The 20,231-nt window shown below is 39.0% G+C and overlaps 4 protein-coding genes across 5 annotated transcripts; 1 reads left to right on the forward strand and 3 right to left on the reverse strand.

Moving 5' to 3' along the window:
- The first annotated feature begins 670 nt into the window (after positions 1-670).
- Positions 671-2,434, forward strand: LOC113761711. Of its 2 annotated transcripts, none has more exons than XM_027304814.1 (4): positions 671-1,535; positions 1,672-1,755; positions 1,884-1,966; positions 2,055-2,434. In XM_027304814.1, exons 1-4 carry the CDS (start codon positions 1,098-1,100, stop codon positions 2,083-2,085), a joined length of 636 nt encoding a protein of 211 aa, XP_027160615.1. In that variant the 5' UTR covers positions 671-1,097; the 3' UTR covers positions 2,086-2,434. The 2 variants fall into 2 exon arrangements, with proteins under 2 accessions (XP_027160615.1, XP_027160614.1); XM_027304813.1 differs by having other exon boundaries at positions 675-1,568.
- Positions 2,435-7,368: 4,934 nt separating this feature from the next.
- On the reverse strand, positions 7,369-11,406 carry LOC113759215 (magnesium transporter MRS2-3-like). The gene is made up of 6 exons (XM_027301784.1): positions 11,026-11,406; positions 10,017-10,229; positions 9,747-9,875; positions 8,540-8,706; positions 8,171-8,411; positions 7,369-7,653 (listed from the first exon to the last, which is right to left on the reverse strand). Exons 1-6 carry the CDS (start codon positions 11,404-11,406, stop codon positions 7,369-7,371), a joined length of 1,416 nt encoding a protein of 471 aa, XP_027157585.1.
- Positions 11,407-12,903: 1,497 nt separating this feature from the next.
- On the reverse strand, positions 12,904-15,166 carry LOC113759216 (magnesium transporter MRS2-3-like). Its single transcript, XM_027301785.1, has 5 exons — positions 14,672-15,166; positions 14,450-14,578; positions 14,206-14,354; positions 13,804-14,062; positions 12,904-13,191 (listed from the first exon to the last, which is right to left on the reverse strand). The coding sequence occupies exons 1-5, from the start codon at positions 15,164-15,166 to the stop codon at positions 12,904-12,906; spliced, it is 1,320 nt and encodes a 439-aa protein (XP_027157586.1).
- Positions 15,167-16,919: 1,753 nt separating this feature from the next.
- On the reverse strand, positions 16,920-19,084 carry LOC113759217 (magnesium transporter MRS2-3-like). The gene is made up of 5 exons (XM_027301786.1): positions 18,620-19,084; positions 18,378-18,506; positions 17,943-18,103; positions 17,521-17,773; positions 16,920-17,207 (listed from the first exon to the last, which is right to left on the reverse strand). Exons 1-5 carry the CDS (start codon positions 19,082-19,084, stop codon positions 16,920-16,922), a joined length of 1,296 nt encoding a protein of 431 aa, XP_027157587.1.
- Positions 19,085-20,231: the final 1,147 nt, after the last annotated feature.

Here is a 20,231-nt window from a genome sequence, read left to right on the forward strand (position 1 = left end):
TGATCATCAGACTGAATCTGCATTCTTTTTTTTTTTTTTTTTTTCTATATTACATGTACAATCCAATGTGTAGGAGTAATATTATACTATACCAGGCCACTTGCGTTCAATCCCAGTGAATATTAACTTCTTCATTACTGCTTCTTTTGTTTTGTGGAGTCAGATTTTTCTTGAACAACTAGCTAGCTAGCCAGCAGTCAAAGGATGCCTTTCGTTGACTGAGTATCTAAAACTAAATCCCTTTTGCTTTCCTTATTTAATTAGTTGTCCATGATGGTCTACTAAATCTGAACTACCCCTTCCTTCACCTAAATCTATCGATAAAACACAATACTAGTACTACATGAAGAAACTAATAAGCTGCAATGGATTTGGTAGATGTACCAGATATATAGGTCAAACGACACGTGGCACTCAACTCTCAAACGAAGGGGGAAAAAAAAAGAAAAAAGAAAAAAGAAAAAGATAAACAAGAATCCTACTTATGGTTTTGTGTAGTAATACTTAAAACATGTGTAGTAGAAAAATATAAGGTGTCCGACTATAAAGAAAAAAAGAAAAGAAAAGGATGTAGATAGAAAGGGCAGAGATAGAGAAAGCAATATATTAGTACATAGGTGCAGTAGATAGTAAGAGAGTGAGTGATAGGTGTCCAAATACTGAGGAAGGGAAGATGGAGGTGTACCGTAGCCTGTAAAAAGCAGCGTACAATTCTGCCTCGCTGTCCAGCATGTGAAGGAGTTGTGGTTCCGTTCTCCCATTCATTCATTCATTGATTCATTCGTTCATTCATTCCCTTTCTGTCTCTCTCTCTTTCTCAGCATTTGCCAGTACTGTTGTTGCTACCATTTAAACCCAAGCCCAACTGGCACCTTTTGGTTCACTCTCATTGAGAGCCAGCCGAACGGGGTACGTCAGGACAAAACAGGTCTTAGATTTGAGCCTGATTCTCTCCTTTGGTCTTTTCCTCCTCCTCCTCCTCTTCTTCTGCTTTTTCTTCAGTACAGAGGAGCCAAATTTAGCTGGTTTTCTCTCTTCATTTTTTTTCTTTCCTCTCTTGATTCACTTAGTCCAGAAAGAAATAGTAACAGAAAAAAATGGACTACTTTGTGGCTAGCACTCCTAAATCAGAGTGCAGCAGCGGATGTGAGTCTGGCTGGACTCTGTACTTGGGCAACTCCTTTATTTCTTCGCATAGTAATAGAGAAAATGGTAATTTTGTTGATGGAAAGCGTGGTTTTAGTGAAGAAAAGAGAAGTGAGGAAGAGGAGGAGGATTTGTCAATGGTTTCTGATGCATCTTCTGGACCTCCACATTGCCCTGAAGAAGAAGACTGCATGTCCAATATTAATGACAACAATGCTGCTCGCTGCTTTTTCCATGCTGGTGATGCCACCACATTATGCAAAAGCAGAAGCCGCAAAAAGCAGAAAACTTTAGAAAATCACTGCCGGATGAAGAAGGCAGTCCGTGAAAAATCATCTTTACTAGATGATACTGCCAGTTCTCCTGTCTTCGAAATGGACCTCCCCGATGTCAGTTCTGATCATTATAAAGTTGCATCGAGAGTATACACCTTCTTTTATATTATCCCTAGCTCGATCTCTTCAAATTTCAATGCTCGCTTTATAGACCAGATTTTAACTTCAATATTTGATCGCCATTTCACAGAAAGATTTCAACCTCCCCAACAATCATGGTTCAGCTGAGATGGTTTTAGATTTTTCTCAGGGCTATTCTACAACCCATTTCGAGGTAGCCCATCAGAACATTCGTTCAACTATAAAAATTAAGTATTTATTTCGTTTATGTATTGACCTTGATTAGGCTAGCATATGCTTATGCTTAGGTATGCTCACAAACCGACAATTTCATTTCTGCAGGAGGAAAGCTCTGCATACCACTTGCAGGATCAATACGGTTTTTTCCATTCTTCTTTATCTGGAAACTATCTGCCTGAAAACCAGTTGAGTTTTGGCTAGTTGCACTTTCATTCCAGAAAAAAAAAAAAAACTCGTCAAAAACAGCGTCTAACTTTTAATTATTCTCAACAGGTGGTATGGAAGCAGGGGGTGGCAGCGGTGACATGAAACTGTCTGCAACATTCAGCAATTTGTTGCTGCTGCTGACGATGAATATGTAGTTGTAGTAGGTAGACTGGAGGAAAGGTCATCAAAAATTATGTACCCCAAAAAAATAGAAAAAGAAAAAAAAAGGTTGTCGAAAATGCAAAAGTAACTGGATCTCAAAAGAGATCTTGTTGCTCTCCCTTTCTTCCTTTTTTTTGTTTTTTGTTTTGTTTTTAATGTCTTTTTCTTTTCTTTTCCCTACTGCTGCCAATGCAGTGGTGAACAACCAGAGAGAGGGAGAAAAATAAAAAAAAGGTGTGGGGATCAGTTTCTTGTTTCTCGAAAAAATTCCATTTTCTTGTCAATGAATGATTGGTACAAATGGGCTCCAATTCTCTGACGAAAATATATCGCACAAATATGTCAAATACTACCTTGCCTTGATCTTTTGAATAGAAAGAAAGCCTCGTCAGATACAAACTTACAGATTCTCAAGAAGCAATTCTTTTGTTCCTGATCTGGCAGGGGAAGCTGCATGCTAATATTAGTAGTATTATTCGTTCTTACATAATATAGTTATGCTAACTTTGACTTGTCATGTCACTCATCAAGTTAACTTTCATAGTATTTAATAGTCAAATTTGGCATCACAAAACAGCATTGAAACATGCTAAAATTCCTATGTCCTTTCCAGAATGGGGCTTGAGGGACCATGTCAGTTGTCCCTGGTCAGATGCTGAAGCACAAATGCTGCGTTATTTGAGTTGGAGATTTTGATACAAAGAGATTTCAAGAAATCATTTAAGCTTTGATATGAAATGCCAAGGACAAAGCGGCATTCCGACCATGCAATTAAGAATCTCCTCTCCGAAGAGGCATTACATAATTCTTGACAGCTAGTTATATTTTAACTCGTCCACCTCAATGAACTTGATGGGAGAACGGGGGAAAAAAAGAAATAGATCGCCAAAGGGTGTATGAGTTGAATTAAAATTAAAAAAAAAAGAAGAATTTTGTTTAGGTAGGATTCTATCCAATGTATATATGTAAGAAACTAAGAAAGCCCTCAGCATTCGCAGTACTAGCAGTAGAACAAAATCTTTTAAAAGACTTGATTATAGACCCCAATGTCTCAAATTTTCCGGACAAGACTCCATCTACGATCTAGTAATTCTCCTACTCATAATAATTCGAAATTTTAGCTTTTATACCACACCAAACCCAAAAAAAGAGAGAGAAAAAAAAAAAAGAAATGATGAGATAATGAAGTGAAATATGTGATGGGCAGACGGTCAGAAAAGTGCAAAGGGGAGGAAGTGCCAAAATTAATGTTGGAATATGTCATACTGCATCTTCATGATCCCCCCTTTTTCTTCATGCTCAGAGATCCTTCGTGAGATCTTCTTGACCCGATGCAACATCACCAATTATTTTAAAGTGGTGTCTTTATCCCTTTGGAAGGTTTCTTGCCCTGATTTATAATCTAATTTATACGAGTATGTTCGCCTACTCCAATTGAAAAAACAAGAATCAAAGTTAAATTGAAAGCCAACCAACCGGCTGTCCTTTCTTTCTTTCTTTCTTTCTTCTTTTTTTTTTTTTCCGTTACAAGAAGGAAAAATTAAAGGGTTTCAGCAGATTAGCTTTAAACTATATGCTTAATTGTTACAAGTTGGTACCATAACCAGGACAAGGCTCAAATACTCTGTGTTGCATTGAGAAATGGGAGTCAGCTTCTCCCACCAGTGTAATTAAAGAATTTGTCGTCTAAAATCTGAAATCTGGCACTAATAGGAGACAATGGAATGAATGGCTATAGACAAAGTAAAGAAATAATCAAGAGATTGGGAGAGGTGACTGGGCTCTGCCTCCATCCCCGCTTCTTTTCACGCTCCAAAGAACCATACTGTATTACGTTTAGGAATCCAAAGGGTATGGGAACGACAATTTTGCCTTACCAACTACCACCAGGACAAAGCCCTCAGTCGTTTGTACACAGGAGGAGGAAAGGGCGAAGATTTTTATTTCTCCTACTCTGCTACTAGTAGTATTAAACAAACATCTTTGCCTCTGACCCTCAATTCAATTTTCACTCAGGACTGTTCCCATTTCTCATGACAACAGTCAATCTTTGCTACAGAAATGGTAAAATGGCCTTCCTCTGTCCGTATCCATGCCATTCCCACTTCTCAGAGGCGAGAGGACCTAAAATCTACCACAGCGCCACAGGGATGTGGTGTAAATCAGCCAGTTATACGGTAACATGCATAGAAGTGTACTTAGATCTACCCTTTAGATCAGACATCACCGTATTGTTGTAACAGGGACTGGAGCTCGTTAACCAATTACTCTGTCAGAGTACGCGGCCACCAACACGAGTGTTAAGGCTCTATTTGGGTGTAGGTCGAATCCTTTAACCTGCATTCTAAAAATTCACACACGGAATCCTTAGTGTCACTCTTCCAATGACAATTCAGTGTCACTTCTATATTTATGTCAAGTGTCATGTTTATTTAATTTGTTATGTGCTATTTATTTAAATTGCTTCTATCATCACATGATAAGTGAGATTGACACTGGATTTGGCACCGAGTAGTGACATGGAGGGTCCCGATTGAAAAATGCAGGGCTTTCTAGAATGTTTCGCCAGCGGGTACTTAGGCATCCTTCTGGACCAGTGATGATTCAGTCTTCTCGGATTCCCTCTTGGCCTCGTTGGGCCATCCCCTTCCCATAGTATAATACTACTGGCAAGGTAAACTTTTGACCTTGTATTTATTCGTTTGTTAACAAAATTTTTATTTTTTTGGTCAATAAAAAAATATTAGGATTTTTAGAATAATTCAGTAACCAAAAAATTCTTATTTTTAAAACTAAAAGAATGAACTTAATTCCACTTCATATTGATTACATCAACTCAAGAGATGATGAAAATTTTCTATTTTATAGAAAATTGAAAATGGGTCAATTTTTGAGTGTAATCCGGTTATTCAAAACTTTTATTACTCATTTATTTGTTTGTTGTACAAAAAAACTTTTTGAATTCCCAATAGAAAATTGGATTTGCCCAAGATCTTTGGAATTCATTTATGTCTTTGAGGAGTGGCTTGTTTTGATTTTGATGCATTTCATGTGACTGGCTTATATGGTCCCGGAATATGGATGTCCGATCCTTATGGACTAACGGGCAAAGTACAACCCTTAAATCTGGCATGGAGCTTGGAAGGTTTTGATCCTTTTGTTCGGGAGGAATAACCTCCCTTCGAATTTCCTTTTTGGCCCCGTTGGGCCACCCCTCCCCAGAGTATAATACAAGTATACAACTAGCAAAGGATCTTTGTTACAATTTTTTTTGTTCCACTGCTTATCTGGTTGACATGTGTCCTGTCCTATATGTAACAAGTTTTAAAACATCTGTAAGTGTTAGTTTAACAAGTTGCATAATAGAATAAAGTATAATAGGGAAATGTTTAGCGGAAGACCCCGAGGTTGATATACACAATTCTGCTTTTGCCCAAAAAACAGAAGGAAACATCTCAAGGAAAGAGTTCCATTAGAAAAAGGATATTAAAATTACAAAAACAAAAAAAAAAACTATTATTACCAAAGGTAGAAATCAGAGTAGAACACTTGAGCATAGTAATAAATATCGCGTAAAAAACCTGGATTTAGCTAATTCCAAGAAGCCCTGAAATTCTTCATGAATATAGTCCACAGAACGTGAAACCAGTGGTATCATTAACCAGGATTTAACGAATCCTAATTGATAGTCGCATCTCACCACACTCCCCAAGATAGACATTGATCTATATATATATTAATATATATATATAGAGCAGACTTAGTAGTAGTTGGTTTGTTTCTCTGGTTAAAATTGATTCTGGCGTATAGGTGGGTCGGACCACTTGAATGCAATGCAACCACCAAATTATGCAGCATCGGTGGGGCGATTGGTTATCAGCGACCGGACGGCTCAACAGAAACTCAAACCTACATGGTAAAGGACTTGACAAAGCTCTCCCAAAAACAAAACCTAAAATCCCATAGAGAAAGAGAGCCCCTGAAGGTTTACAAATAACACATGATATTATAATTTGGGGGATCGTGTCGGAAAGCCAAGTCCACTTGCTGTCATTACCTAAAAACCACATCATCTGAGCAGCGAAAAAAATCTAAGGGTTGTGTCATAACTCTCCCTTGGTCTAGTTGGGTCTATATACCCACTAGCCCCTACCACAGCCACCTTAGGCTCCCCTTCCCCCTAAATTAGGATAGAGTAGGTTATACAAATGTATCGTTGTTGACAAAAAAAAAAAAAAAGATCATCGACGCTTGCAATTGACTAATGCATGAGGAATGTTTGGCGTACTAAAGAGGGCAAAACCATCAGAACACTAATAGTTACTCCGGAGAAAAGCATGTTTAAGAATGAGGAAATTTATTATCAAAAAAAAAAAAAAAGAAAGAAAGAAGAAACAAACCAAATTAATGGCGGATGCGTTTACAAGTGTTTGCCAAAAATGTACCATATAGCTAATCCTAGCCACTGTGTTAAGATGTAAGAAAACAATTATATCAACTATGGTATGGTATGGTAGTAGAATGATGGGATTTTTTACTAGTTATGGAAGTAGACCAGAATCACGGCACTTTAGGAATTAAGCAATCAACATCATCGTCATCCCCCACGCCCCTTATTTCCTTCAACCACTATCAGCATCAAGACAGTCACGGCCCTACACTCCATATGGATTCAATTATCCTCGCCTTTAAAGCACAAAAGGACAGCAATTTGGATATTACATTTACATACACACTTAGGTTCAAGGGTTGTCAATGAAATGATCTTGAAATCTATACCAGTCATCAAAACAGCCTCAACGATGATCAAACGGTGATAGCGTATACATTATCTCAGTATATATAAGATTTACTCTATATAGATTAATCTTTTCTACACTGACAGTATATATATTATCACCGTTAGATAAATGAAAACTATACAAAATTTAGATTTAAAAGTAAACACTTGAAATATGAAAACCACTCGTCAGAACAAAAATCAAGAGATGAGTTGTAAGGCTGGTCAACTCGCAAAGATCTCCCTCCTTACATACTATTAAATTTTCGCCAGCTACCAGGGCTGCCATAGGATGCATATTGGCTGACGATGACTACGTTCAAACTTCCAATACCGAGTCATATACATTTAATCAATTCAAACTCCTGTAAAATTAAAAAAAAAAAAAAAAATCCCATGCATGCATCTAAAAATTATCTTCCATGTAAAAATTATTCACTACAGCAATCTTTTGTGCCTATAACAGGCAATAGCAACCCCATACAAGAGAAGCGTACCAGCAATACCGCCACCAATCATCCGGAGAAAATTTTGCGTCCCATATTCTTTGTCACCCCATGCATCTATGTGAATGTTTATCCCAAATATTCCTTCCACAGCTATGAAAACTCCCAACACAAGGGTTGCTGTCATTATCATAACCACCATTTGCAGCAGTTGGTTACGTTTATCATCCTGCACGATGTTCACATAATCTTCTGTGTCATCTATGTGCTCCCTCAGCTTCCAAAAATAAAGAGTGTTAGAACCCTAGTATTAACATACCTTGCTACGCTGGGGGTGTAACACTGTGGAAATCAAACTTACAGCTGCATCCGGAAAACTTACAACCAAAACTAATCCAAATATCTTAAATGCATGTAAATGCAATGCTTTCTACATCCATATTATTTTCTAAACTGAACATGGACCATGACGTGCTTTTGATAAAACTAAAATTTGGAGTTTCAAATCTAAAATATGAATATGTTAAATCACTGAATTGTTAAGTATTGACATCCTAACATTTGAATGTATTTAATATTAAGTGACATGTGAATAGCTTTTCACTTAATTTTTGGAGTAAGTTTTGTCTTTATAATTTGATGTTGTATTTTTTGTTATCAAACACGTCTAAATATATTAAGATTTGCATCCATTAAATTAAATTGTTAAATTAAGTTATCAAACAAGGCATTGGGCCATAAGACAAGCATTCAAACAGGAGACGGTGACTAGAGAAACAAGATGAATGACATACTGTGGATAACTTGTTCAATGTACCATCAATCTGAATGAAATATGCTTCCAAAAGCATTTCGAGATCTCCCACATGAAGTTGTTTGCTTCTGGAACTGCGCCTTGAATTGGTATGGCATAGACTACTTTCAGCGTCAACCAAATTAGAATCACAAAATAAATGTTCCTGCTGGTTGTGTAATTGTTGAATACCTGCATCACAACTGTTGGGCCCCCAATTGAGTAGAGATTTCAGAGGGAAAACCTTATACTTATCAGGATGAGATATTTAACAATCGAGCAGGAAGCCAAAAACAGCATGTTTGAGAAAATGCTCAATGTAAAGCATAAAGTAGTGCTGAAGCAAGGGGAGATAAAAAAAAAAAGTTATGTATCATACATGTTTGGCTGTTTAGCTTCTTCATCAGTTGTGGCAAATTCCTCATCGATAGAGGAATTTGAAGAATTTTCAAGTTGCCATTCTATATGTTTGTCAGTCAGATACATCCCAGCCATATCTTGATCATCATTCAACAGACTTTCTAACTCATCGCGAACCTGGAGACAAAGGTCTTTGCATCATTTGTCAGGAAAAAGATACCATAATGGTTCATCTGATATTGAGCAAAACTATACTACCACTAAAAAGTTGAAAATAGCATAATGGTAGATGGTTTGGGAGAGGAGGACTGTGGGATCAGTACATATGCCCAACACAGGGATTTTAATAGCGGTCAAGAAAGTTATTGTATCAGAGACAGAGAAGCTGAGAAACAATCATCAAGAAAGCTGCAAAGAAGAGCCAACAGATTTCAAAAGAGATAAAAAGGCTCGAAACTCGTGCTGCATGTGTAACAGAGAAAAGATCCCCAAGTTAAAAAGAAATCTCCTGCAGTTTTCTCGATAATGATCCTGGCTGCCAATTTTGCACAACCAATCGGGAGAGTATAAAACCTGCTAATATAGTTTGAGGGAGGTCCGGGAAACCAAATTCGTTTGCAGCTTGAGTCCAGTGAATTTAACAAGTCTAACGAGGGTTTAAGGAGTTTCTGCAACTACATTAATGACCTGAGGTAATACAGGTATACTCACATTACGAAATACAATCAGTTCTTACGTTCACAAAATTTTCTAAATGTTAGGCTGGGTTAAATGGTGCTTAAAGAGAGAATAACCCCGACGGGAAAGTATAAGCACTCCACTACGTGGGCTGCATATCTCATGAACTCAATGAAGCAAATACTTTTGCCATAAAAACACAGTGAAATTAGTGAGTTTATACAACATCACATCCTTGAATTACTAATATGAACAAAGAACAAAATATACAAGTGGTGAATTAGGTGTAATCCTCAAAATAATCTCGAATCACTTATTGGAGTTACAAAGCTCTTTAAAAATGAAGCATATAAGAAGTGTGGTTTGGACCATTTTGAGAGGCATTTGTCAAGGTCAAGATAAAAATAGAAAATCGTTGATAAATTTAACCAAACAATCTTAAGTTAATTAAATATTGATTTTTCGTCCAAAACTAATTTGAGAGCCAAAGGAAAAAAGTTGATTCAAGTAGTAATATTAGAAGTTGTTTGAATTTCAACCTTTTGCACACGTTTGGTTAATGGAATCAGTCGGCCTTTGATTTGCTGCACTTGCTCTAAGTTGAGGCTACTAATATTGGAGGTCAGTTTATTAAGAGCAGGACGAACTTCTTTCTCCAATGCCCCAACCTAAAATTAAACCACACAACAATTAATTCAAAAAAAATGTCAATTCAAATCGCAAAAGTTTTCGGAATCAGGGTAAATATTGCATGAGATGAATGCAACAGAATTCACTTCATAACCAGAGTGAAGAATGGATATTTTTACTTCATTCTCCAAGCAACTGCAAGCAGACTCAAGGCATGCCTCCAAGGCAACAAACTCAAGTGGAAGTAGCTTTGGTCCGTCCTTGCTCTCTGCAATATGTCGTTTGCTACCTCCTAGACCTTCATTCATGTTTAGGGGGCTTCTGGAACAACTTGAAGCAATAAAGGCTCTTGATTGAGGCTCTTCCAAATTGTAGAAGTCCACATTGTCCCCCTTCAAGACCACATCAAATAGTGATAAATTTATTTTTACATCTGTCAAAGCTTCTTATGTATATTCTTGTAAAATACTTTTTCTTCAACTACTTTTGATCTTTTTAGAGGATTCCATTTTTGACTGCTCATTAATACTATTGGTTTCTTAACACTCTACCTCAAACAGGATTCCAGATTTCACTTTGAGGGTTTAGAAAGTGAAGTTTAAGCCGAAATGTTTGTATAAAACCTCTTCAATTCCTATAGTATCCGTCTTCCCTAAATATATGAATGCAAGTGAATTCATCAATTTTGATTTAAAAATCCAGAGAAAATTCCTTACAACTCCAGAAATTCAACCCGAAATTATGCTTGTAATATACTAAAAGCCAAAACAGTTGGGCTTGTTCAATTGCTATGAAAGGCAGTTGGCAATGCGTCACGCACAATACATCTATCAACAAATAGTTCAATGCAGATTATCAGCACTGTCCCAATCACCTAACACAGGCCAAAAGCATCCGTGCTGGAACTTATTTGGCCATCAGACGTCAAAGATATGGCCATCATTGCCGGTGATTTTGATACTGATGCAATGTGGCTACTCCCAATTGAATACCATTTTCTGAACATGTTAGGTTTCAAAAAGTTGCTGGGCAAGTGTACACAAGATTTCACAGAAAAAAGAAAAACTATTTTAAATGTTCCCATGGCTTGTGGATGAAACTTTCTACACTAGTCAATGTAGGAACGATAAATCAACAAATTGAGCAGCCAATCAGTCACAAAGCACTAGTGCAGTAGTGGACATGTACCAACGGGGTGAGGACAGCTTGGTGGTGGCGGAAGATTTTCAGGCGCAGCTCCTCAACGAAGGGAGCAACAGAAGGGTCTTTAGAATTGAGCAAGATGACCTCATGGGCAGTGATAATGGCCTTGATATGCTCGAGGCTCACCACAATAGCCCGCTCCCGGCTGAGCAAGGTGGCCGGGTAGCCGAGGAGCGGGTCCAGAATACGAAGATCCCGGGTCTGCAGACCAGTGCGCCTCATGATTGCATGCTTTCCTGCTTCCAATACTTCGGGGGGATTCCCTTCTGAATCCAGCAAGACCCAGGTACGCCGAGTTCCCAGCAACCCCGCCTTCTTGGACTTCTTTGGGGTTAAAAAATCGACGTCATCAACATGATCAGCCATAGCAGCAGTTTGGGAGTTGAATCAGGAATTAATCCTCCTCAGTTGATCCACAACAGGATTAGGAATAGGGTGTCCACCCCCGAAAAATCACCACCCCTATAAACTACTACTACTCTACTGTTGAAGAAAACATGTACAAGACAAAAAGGGAACAGGAGAAGCACAAGTAGCAGGTGAAGGTTCAGTTGTTTCACCCCCAGACATGCCTACTCAGTGTTTGCTGACCACATCATCAGTTTGATGGAGCAGATGAATTTTACAGGGACAGTCATACTCGGGGCAGGGGGTGACTCCAGAGAATATGATCCGTTCTAACATCTGGACACAGACTCCCCCACTGAGGCGTCCAAGGATTTGTGACTCTGACCAACGATTTCTAGGCACTATCCTCTTCCAATCTAATACACTGTTAGTATTCACACGTAAAGGACAATAGAAATCTAGTACTCATCATTTATGAACAAGTTGTACCTTGTTAACAACAATTGTTTCTTATTGATGCAAAAATCTTTTGAAACTTATCTCCATATTGTTTCATTCACACACTAAAAAGACGGTTAAAACAGTAACAAGAGAAAAAGAAAATTTATGAGTATTGCTTCGACCGAATTCTGATAGGAGGGCCATATCAATGCTGGTGTTGAGTTTGGATCTCGTATCTGTGAAACTAAGATGCCATTCCTGGGTTGTGAATTTAGTTGATCTGAGGACTTGACAGCCCAACTCATAAGGCCTTTAGCCCTCCTCATACTAGGTGCTGGCAAACAGCAAGGTTCAATTCTGGTAATTCCCAAAGCAATAAACTAACTGGTAGTATCTCATTCGTCATGGTAAATGTCTTGTTTCGAGTCTCCAACTTTCCTTTTTACTCTTTCTTTTCCTTTGTCAGATTTAGAACGCGTTTTAAACCAAAACAAATAAATTAAAAAATAATTAACTAAACTCTTGTAATCATTTTTCAGTGCATTCTGTGTAATGCTTATCTGCTATGCATGTAATACAAGTTTTTATTTTATTAAAGAGAGTTAAGTTGATCTAGGCTAGCTGACATGTTTGTTCCATCCCTTCATTTTTTTTTTTTGCAAAATTCTTTTCTAGGAAAATTCTAAATTGAGGACTCACAAATTCCGGCTTTTGCATTGCCAAGCCTGAGCCATATAAAACGAAAATGGAAAAAAAAAAAAGGCTGAAGTATATATACATGCTCCAAAACTATTGAAGTTTTTTTATCATCTCCTTTTCTTTTAAAATTTTTTATTGAAGAAAAGTCATGATACGAACAACAGCACTAGGTCCATTGATTTTCCTTCCTCTAATTAACATGGTTTTGAACAGATAAAGTGACCTCTCGAAATAAATACACATTACATAGTATTCCAGCAGTAACCGCCGCCCGAAGGGGGGGGGGGATGGGGGGGCATGGGAGCAGCTGATTAGGGTGGGAGTGTGGAGGGGTTATGCATTCCTTATAGACACAAAAAAGACACCATCAAGCCATCACATTAATCCCAAGTGCTTATACCAGGAAATTGCAATCAAATATAGGACGATGCTGCAAGCTGTTCCGCCGCCGCAGAATAAGATGAAATAGTAATTGGGAGGATCAGTCTTTTGGAAGAGACTAAAGTCGTGGATATTCATACTAAAAACTCCTGTCACAGTGGTAAAAGCCATGAGCACAACGCCTGCTGTCATGAACAACACCGCCTTTTGCATCATTCTGTTCCGTGTGTCATCCAGCATGATATTGATGTAGTCTTCCGTGTCATCTACGTACTCCCTTAGCTTCACAGGACCAGCGCGAGCATTTTATAAGTATTCACTTAAAAAGCTAATTAGTAGTATTATGTTCTTGAGAGACTCGTGAGATCTTGTAACCAAAAACAAGAAATGAAAGAAAAAAAAATGAAGTTTCAATTCCCCAGATTGTAGATTGATATGCAGAGACGACAAATTGGTACCGTTTTATCTTTTAAGGTTAGTTGTAGTACCATTAGTTGCGTTATCTGCAGTGCCCCATTAATAGAACCCTAATACTGAAAGCCCCAAAAACCCTTGGGTGTTCCTTGGTAAACTTTTGAGAGCCTAATTTTACAAACTTTTAAGGGGTATTTTCATTTTAAATTCGTCCTTGAAAGTAGAATTTCTCACATACGCAGACGCACAAGGAAGAGGATTGAATGCCACGAGGGAAATAAAATTCATGTCTAGATGCAACATATATAGTTATAGTCTTAGAGATGCTTGCACCATTCTAGAATACACAGGTTTCGATTCCAAATGATCCATCAATATACGAACTTGAACTTGAAAGCCTATGATTGACTTTGGACAACTCTTTAATTTGCAATAATGCTTTCGAGGGATATATCAGAGTTAGCGAGTTGAGTTACATACAGTTGATAGGCCAGATAATGTTGCATCCACCCGAACAAAGTAGGCTTCCACGATTATTTCCACATCCTTCACACCGAGATGCTTGCTTTTGCCTATCATGTATCTTCTACTGCTAGTATGGATTGCAAATTGGCTTCCTCTGCTGAGAGAACTGGCTGTGCGGATTGCCCGTTGCTGGTGGTGCTGTTCGGCAGGGTGAAAATCAACGCTGAAACGGCTGGAATTCCCTCTGTCTTGCACTAAGGTTTCACCAGAAACCCTGCTCACTAACAAGATAAAAGAGAATTAAGAGATGCCAAAGCTTGAAAGAAGGTAGTAACAGCCGAAAGCTTGGGACGAGCATATACAAAGCGTAACGGGTAAAAGTTGAAATGTATAGGATGTAAAAGAAACATCCCGTGCCTTTCATCCAGGACTCTCTGCACAATTTCATGTTTTATGGAGGATAGGGAAGAATTCCTAAGCTGCCTCTCAACTGCATGCTTGTTTGTCAGATACATCTTAGCCATATATTCGTCGTTATTCAGCAATCGCTCTAACTCATCTCGCACCTGAAAATTAATTAAGACATTTGCACTGCTCCTATTAGTGATCTACGAAACAAAATTATGAATATTGACTGGGAAAATTAAGGAAGAACTATTACCTTTTGAACACGTTGGAATAATTGGGCTAACCGGTTTTTGATCCTGTGCACCCGCTCCAAATTGAGGGTGTTAATTTTTGAAGTCACTTCATCCAATGCTGGATAAGCTTCCTCCTCCAAAGCCGTTGCCTGCAGATTTCAAAGCCAAAAAAAAAGGGTCGATACAGCGCAAACCATAAAAGGAAAATAAGGAAAAAGAACAATTCTCCGGGGAGTATTAACCTCTTCGTCCAAATAACCGCAAGCAGCGTCCAGGCAGGCTTCTAATACTACAAACTCAAAAGGAAGAAGCAGGGGTGGTCCAGTATTTTCTCCATTTTGTCCCCTCGTCAATAGCGACTCTTCTTCCCGTGACAGTGCTTCGGTAGCCTGGTGGTGCTGCATGATTCTGTGTCGGAGCTCTTCCACGAAGGGCACGACGGAGGGCTCTCTGGAGTTGAGCAGGAGGACTTCATGTGCCGTAACTATGGCTTTGATGTGCTCCAAATGGACGATGATGGCCCGTTCCCGCCCTATCAAAGTGGACGGATACGAGAGGAAAGGATCCAATATCCGAAGATCAAGGCCAGACAGGCCAGTCCTCCGCATAACACCGTGCTTCCCTGCTTCCACTATATTTGATTCGCCGGTTGAGTCCAGTTGTAGCCATGTTCGGACCCCCGTGGCCTTCTTTCGGAGATGATCGCCTCCTCCTCCTCCTCCACTGATGCCAGCCATAGAGCGCTGGAAGAAGGGAAAAAAAAACAGAATTTCAATACTACGCTTAGAGAGAGTATTAGTTTTGACTTTTGAGGTGGGAGGGAGGTAGCACCTGATGACCTCCACACCACAGCCAACAACTCACAAAATGTGAAATAAGCCAGCCAGGGCAGGCGAAAAGAGCCACCTGAAATTGAAATTGAATGCTTGCAACAATAATGTTGAGGCCATGCACGAGAGTCTAAATCATGACGTCAATGTTCATGCTATCTTGCTGATTAATTTATGGGAAGATCCAATTGACATGTGCTAACTAACCCAACCCATGTAGTAATTAATTAAAGTACCAACTGTTCAAGGTTGACCACGCCCGTCCACCTGCTAACGTACTAATATTATTTCTGGGTGTTGCTTTGCCCAGAAAGAGTTTGAGATACACGTCACACTTTCACTTTTTAGAACCTGCAGATTCGCTGCATGGTGACGGTACCTTTGTTGTGGCGGTTACAGCCGGACGTAATATCATCACCAATTAAGTATTACTCTCCATTTATTTATTTATTTTGATTCTGGAAATCTGGTAAATAGCTACTGGCCTAAGTGAGACTAATTAAAGCCAACTAGCTGATGGATGTAAGTCAAGCTTACGAAGTTTAATTTGGCACGAGTACTTCAGTTTCTTGGGGTAGGAAAATGGATGTCATGCCAGCACAAGACAATTTTTTTTTTTTTTTTTTAACCCTTCCACTCCTCCCCAGACTCTTCTTATCTCCCCATCCTCTTCTTATCTCCAACTGCCAAGCACAAGAACCTCACAACAACACGACAAGGAAGAGTCTAAGAACCCCCGGCCTGACCGCTGAGCGCATGAGAAAAAATTTCAATTAATTTGTGAAGTTAACATTCCGGATGTGCCATATGCACAGCTCAAGATCGTCTTCTTTCGTGTACACTGCACAGATATGCAAATGCGAAGGATCCCTCAACAATTACATTGCTGAAAGGAGGAAGTCTTGCATTGCTCATATTCTTGGCCTGCGTACGTTGCATCACCTTTTCTCTTCTTTTTTTGTTTTAAATAGAAAAAGGGGTCTGAAAGTGCATCGTCTTTCTTGCAATTATTTTTTTTATGCCGATGAACTGGATATGAGGGAAACAAAAAACAAAGCCCATGCTGTTTATGAGATCATTGGGTTAACACAAGTTGCACAGCAAACCGATGTTGTTGGTGTATCGTAAGAGTTTAATGTTTCGTACGTTCGACTTTTATTGTCTTTAGTTTTCAGCTATCAATTCTGTGACCCACTAAATAATTTCGACAGAATTGATTCCTTGTGTCTGAAGTGTGAGAAAGTACAAAGTGCAAATTTGATTAATAAAGCAGGAGGAATTCAACTTGAAAGCTAAATGGCTCTCATCAGTCTTTATGCTGTACACGAACCGAGAATGCGCACGTTCATGACTCACAAGATCGATTCATGCAAAAGTAAGATTGATTTCGCAACCTGCTTTCACATGTGAAGTTGATTTTGTTTTCTGAAGGAAGGTTGATCAGTTCCTTTTGTTGCAGGAAAGACGTCCCTCCAGCCTGCCAATCAAACTTTATTATTACTTCTTTTTTTCAATTTATGCTGGAAAAAATGACCATAAAATATGAATAAAATTGCCTTGCCTTTAAATATGAATAAAAAGATAGGGAAAAAAATTTCTTCCATTTAAATGATGTGTAATAAGGTACGAACCCTTGTATAATAGTACCATATATAACTCGTCAATGCAGCAATCCTTTGTATCTATACAGCCACATTGCAATTATATATATACATATAGTACCAAAGCTGCCGGCACAAATCATCCACAAGAAGGATTTGTTTGGAGGTTCATTGTCATTGAACAAATCAATGTGAATGTTTATAGCCAAAACTGAGTCTACGATCATAAAACAAGTCAATGCTACGGTTGCTGTCATCAGCTTGATCACCATCTCCATCATGTTGTTCAGTTTGTCATCGAGCATAATGTTGATATAGTCTTCAGTATCATCTACATACTCCCTCAGCTATCAATCAAAAAAACAAGTAATCAGAGAATACTGAATATATATATATATATATATATATATATGCACATACACGAAGATGAAATTCATCAGCAATTTTTGATAGATGGCACATAATTGTAGCACATATACGCCATCGAACAGGGTTCGTTGTTTTACACAAATTTTAGCCTAATCAAACCTCAGTTTTATGTTCGATATATTTAGGAAAACCATTGACGTGGGTATTATTAGTAAAGTATAAGAGCCGAAATAGTTGAAATGACACAAAATTATTAACGACGGAAGTCCTTTTAACATTTGAGCTACGTACAGTGGATAATCCGTTGAGCGTAGCGTCAATACGAACAAAGAATGCTTCCAGAAGCATTTCAAGATCCTTTACACTTTGACGCTTGCTTCTATCACTGCGTTTGCTACTGGCATAGGTTGCTTGGCTTTTTCTGCTAAATACTGAACTAGCAGCGTCAACAAATTCCTGTTCTTGAGCATGATTGGTATGAAGAAGATCAGTACCAAGTCTGGTGGAACCTTCACTGTTTTCTGTCAAGTTGTCAGCTGGCGTCCTGACAACACAAGAATACTGAACAAAGAATTCTAACGATGGAAACGAAATTAATAAGATCCCTTACGGACCCAAATTCAGCAGAAAAATTTAAAAGAACTCACTAACAAGGCTTTGAAGGCAAGTAGTCAACTAATTTCTAGCGCTAGCAATTGAAAAGATTCACTTGCCTGTATTCTACGTCTGACAGAATTACTTCGTTATTCTTGTCATCTAGTTGATCTTCGTGTGCACTATAATTTTGAAGCTGCTGTTGTAGTTGGTTCTCTGTCAGATACATCTTAGACATGGGGTCATCATCATCTAGCAAACGCTCTAATTCATCCTTCACCTGAAATAATGCTTTAGAATCCCTTCAAATAAATGGAATATAGACAAATAATAACCAGATGATAAGCTTCATGCTAGTATATATTCCAAAGTTCTAGAGCTTAGACTAGCTGAAAAAAAAAATACGATCAGTCAAAGCAAGTTTCAAATTCAAAGCATTACTTGACTCCCAATACTGTAAAAGTAAATGAGGACCACCCAAGGGAGAAGTGGAGAACAAAACCAAGCATCTAGCAGGAGTATCAAATAGAAAGAAGCGATTTAGAGCACTCGACCTTTTGAACACGATTAGTTATCCCGATTAAGCGGCTCTTAAATTGGTGCACACGTTCCATGTTGAGAGTAGAGATGTTCGAAGTTAACTCATCAAGTGCCGGATAAGATTCTTCCTCCAATGTAACTGCCTGGCTTGAAATGAAACATTCAAGGAATTAGTCAAATTAAACTTGACAAGCGAACCAGAAAATGGACATCATCCTCGAAAAATCAAAAGCGAGTAAGTATATGGTTTCTTTGCCTCGTTGTCCAGCCAAGTGCATGCCTCCTCGAGGCAAGCCTCCAAGACAACAAACTCGAGGGGAAGACGCTTCCGATCATCCAAATTTTCTCCTCCAAACTCGGCCCCTACTTCCTCTGGATCGATGCTATCATGGTGGTTCAAGATTTTTTCACAAAGCACTTCTGCAAAGGGCGCGACAGCGGGGTCCTTGGAGTTGAGCAAGAGGACTTCATGAGCCATAATCACAGCCTTGATGTTCTCCACACTGAATATTATGGCTCGTTCACGGCCCGAAATGGTGCATGGATACGAAAGATCAGGGTCCAGAATACGCAGATCTCGGCCGGTGATACCTGTTCGCCGCATAATAGCATGCTTCCCTGCTTCCAATATATGGGACTGACCGGACGAGTTGAATAGAAGCCATGGACGGACCCCCAACGGCTTCTTCCCGAGTGGGGAGCTATTGTCAATATCAGCCATAGCATATAGATCTATCAGCACATTAAGTGCTCTGCTGCGTTTGAGTTACTCAATGCTGTTCACATGCATATTGTGAATCATCAAACCACACCGGCAGATGAACCATACAGCAGGCTCTAATTTGCACGTCACACCAGTAGATGACTGATTAACGATACAGCAGGCTGTAATTAACAGTGTTGAAAGCGCAAGAGAAGAGAAAAGGCCAATCCTGTGCAGGTTGGAACCCAGGGGTAGTAGTCTGTGGTCAAATAATATAGAAATGGAATCCCAACTGTAGCTTCTGGAATCATGCTTCCAGCTTCCCTTGATTATGAATAGTATTGATCACGCTCCTCACAAGTCACAATTGAAACCAGTTTGAGTTTAGAATAGTCATTTTATATATTTTATATCACATTCTTATTTATTTACACCCTGTCTAGATTCATTTGCCTTCGGAATAAAACGGAGAAGAAGTACTGCTTGATTAATATGCTTCGGCTGCCGGGCCGCATGATGACTATTACAGGAGTACTAAATTGAGTACTTGGTCAACCTCGCACATGAACTGTTACAATTGACTTTAGGCGCGGTTGAAACCTACGGCCCCATACCCCCGGGCCCCCATGGAATTTCATTAACAAATTTCTGCCACATGTCCCTATTTTTAATTCCCATGCTGAGAGGAGCTAGAATCAATGGAGCACACTCCTTTCTTGTGCAAAATGGCACAGGAAGTGTGCAAACATGCCCCAGTCAAATGCGTTGGATTAGAAGAAGCTGGGAGTAATTTATGGGGATGGTAGGACAAGCTAAGAGGGGCTCTGAAGAGGAAGGATGGAAGCAGGCATATTGAACTTGCGGCAAACATCTTATCGCAGATATGGGAGGCGAGAAACAGAAGACATTTTTGAAAAGCACAACAATAACCCAATGAACACTGACAGCAGATATTGACAGAATGGAGAGAGTATGAAAAGACCCTATTGAAGTCAAACTGTGTGATCTCCGCAGAGACACATGAAGAAGGCTATCAGCATTGGCAACCTCCTCAACAAGGCTTCTTGAAAATCATCATATATAGCTACCAAGAACAATCTGCCTTTTGGACAGACTGGAATTGTAGCAGTGGGTAAGAATTGGAAGGGTGAAACCAAGTGGCTTG

This window comes from Coffea eugenioides, chromosome 2, assembly GCF_003713205.1.
Source record: "Coffea eugenioides isolate CCC68of chromosome 2, Ceug_1.0, whole genome shotgun sequence".
NCBI lineage: Eukaryota > Viridiplantae > Streptophyta > Magnoliopsida > Gentianales > Rubiaceae > Coffea > Coffea eugenioides.

Bases quoted from the DNA above. Each gene is read 5' to 3' on its own strand.
- LOC113761711 (XM_027304813.1), top strand. From the start codon at position 1,098: ATGGACTACTTTGTGGCTAGCACTCCTAAATCAGAGTGCAGCAGCGGA. The intron at 1,569-1,671 runs GTATACACCTTC...GCCATTTCACAG, and splicing joins ATTATAAAGTTGCATCGAGA to AAAGATTTCAACCTCCCCAA. The intron at 1,967-2,054 runs GTTGAGTTTTGG...TATTCTCAACAG, and splicing joins AACTATCTGCCTGAAAACCA to GTGGTATGGAAGCAGGGGGT.
- LOC113759215 (XM_027301784.1), bottom strand. From the start codon at position 11,406: ATGGCTGATCATGTTGATGACGTCGATTTTTTAACCCCAAAGAAGTCC. The intron at 8,707-9,746 runs GTTGAAATTCAA...CTTTGTCTCCAG, and splicing joins TAACCAAACGTGTGCAAAAG to GTTCGCGATGAGTTAGAAAG. The intron at 7,654-8,170 runs GTATGTCATTCA...TATTTTTGGAAG, and splicing joins CATTGAACAAGTTATCCACA to CTGAGGGAGCACATAGATGA.
- LOC113759216 (XM_027301785.1), bottom strand. From the start codon at position 15,166: ATGGCTGGCATCAGTGGAGGAGGAGGAGGAGGCGATCATCTCCGAAAG. The intron at 14,355-14,449 runs GTAATAGTTCTT...ATTAATTTTCAG, and splicing joins TATTCCAACGTGTTCAAAAG to GTGCGAGATGAGTTAGAGCG. The intron at 13,192-13,803 runs GTATGTAACTCA...GGTCCTGTGAAG, and splicing joins CATTATCTGGCCTATCAACT to CTAAGGGAGTACGTAGATGA.
- LOC113759217 (XM_027301786.1), bottom strand. From the start codon at position 19,084: ATGGCTGATATTGACAATAGCTCCCCACTCGGGAAGAAGCCGTTGGGG. The intron at 18,507-18,619 runs GCAAAGAAACCA...ATTTCAAGCCAG, and splicing joins GCACTTGGCTGGACAACGAG to GCAGTTACATTGGAGGAAGA. The intron at 18,104-18,377 runs GTCGAGTGCTCT...GCATTATTTCAG, and splicing joins TAACTAATCGTGTTCAAAAG to GTGAAGGATGAATTAGAGCG.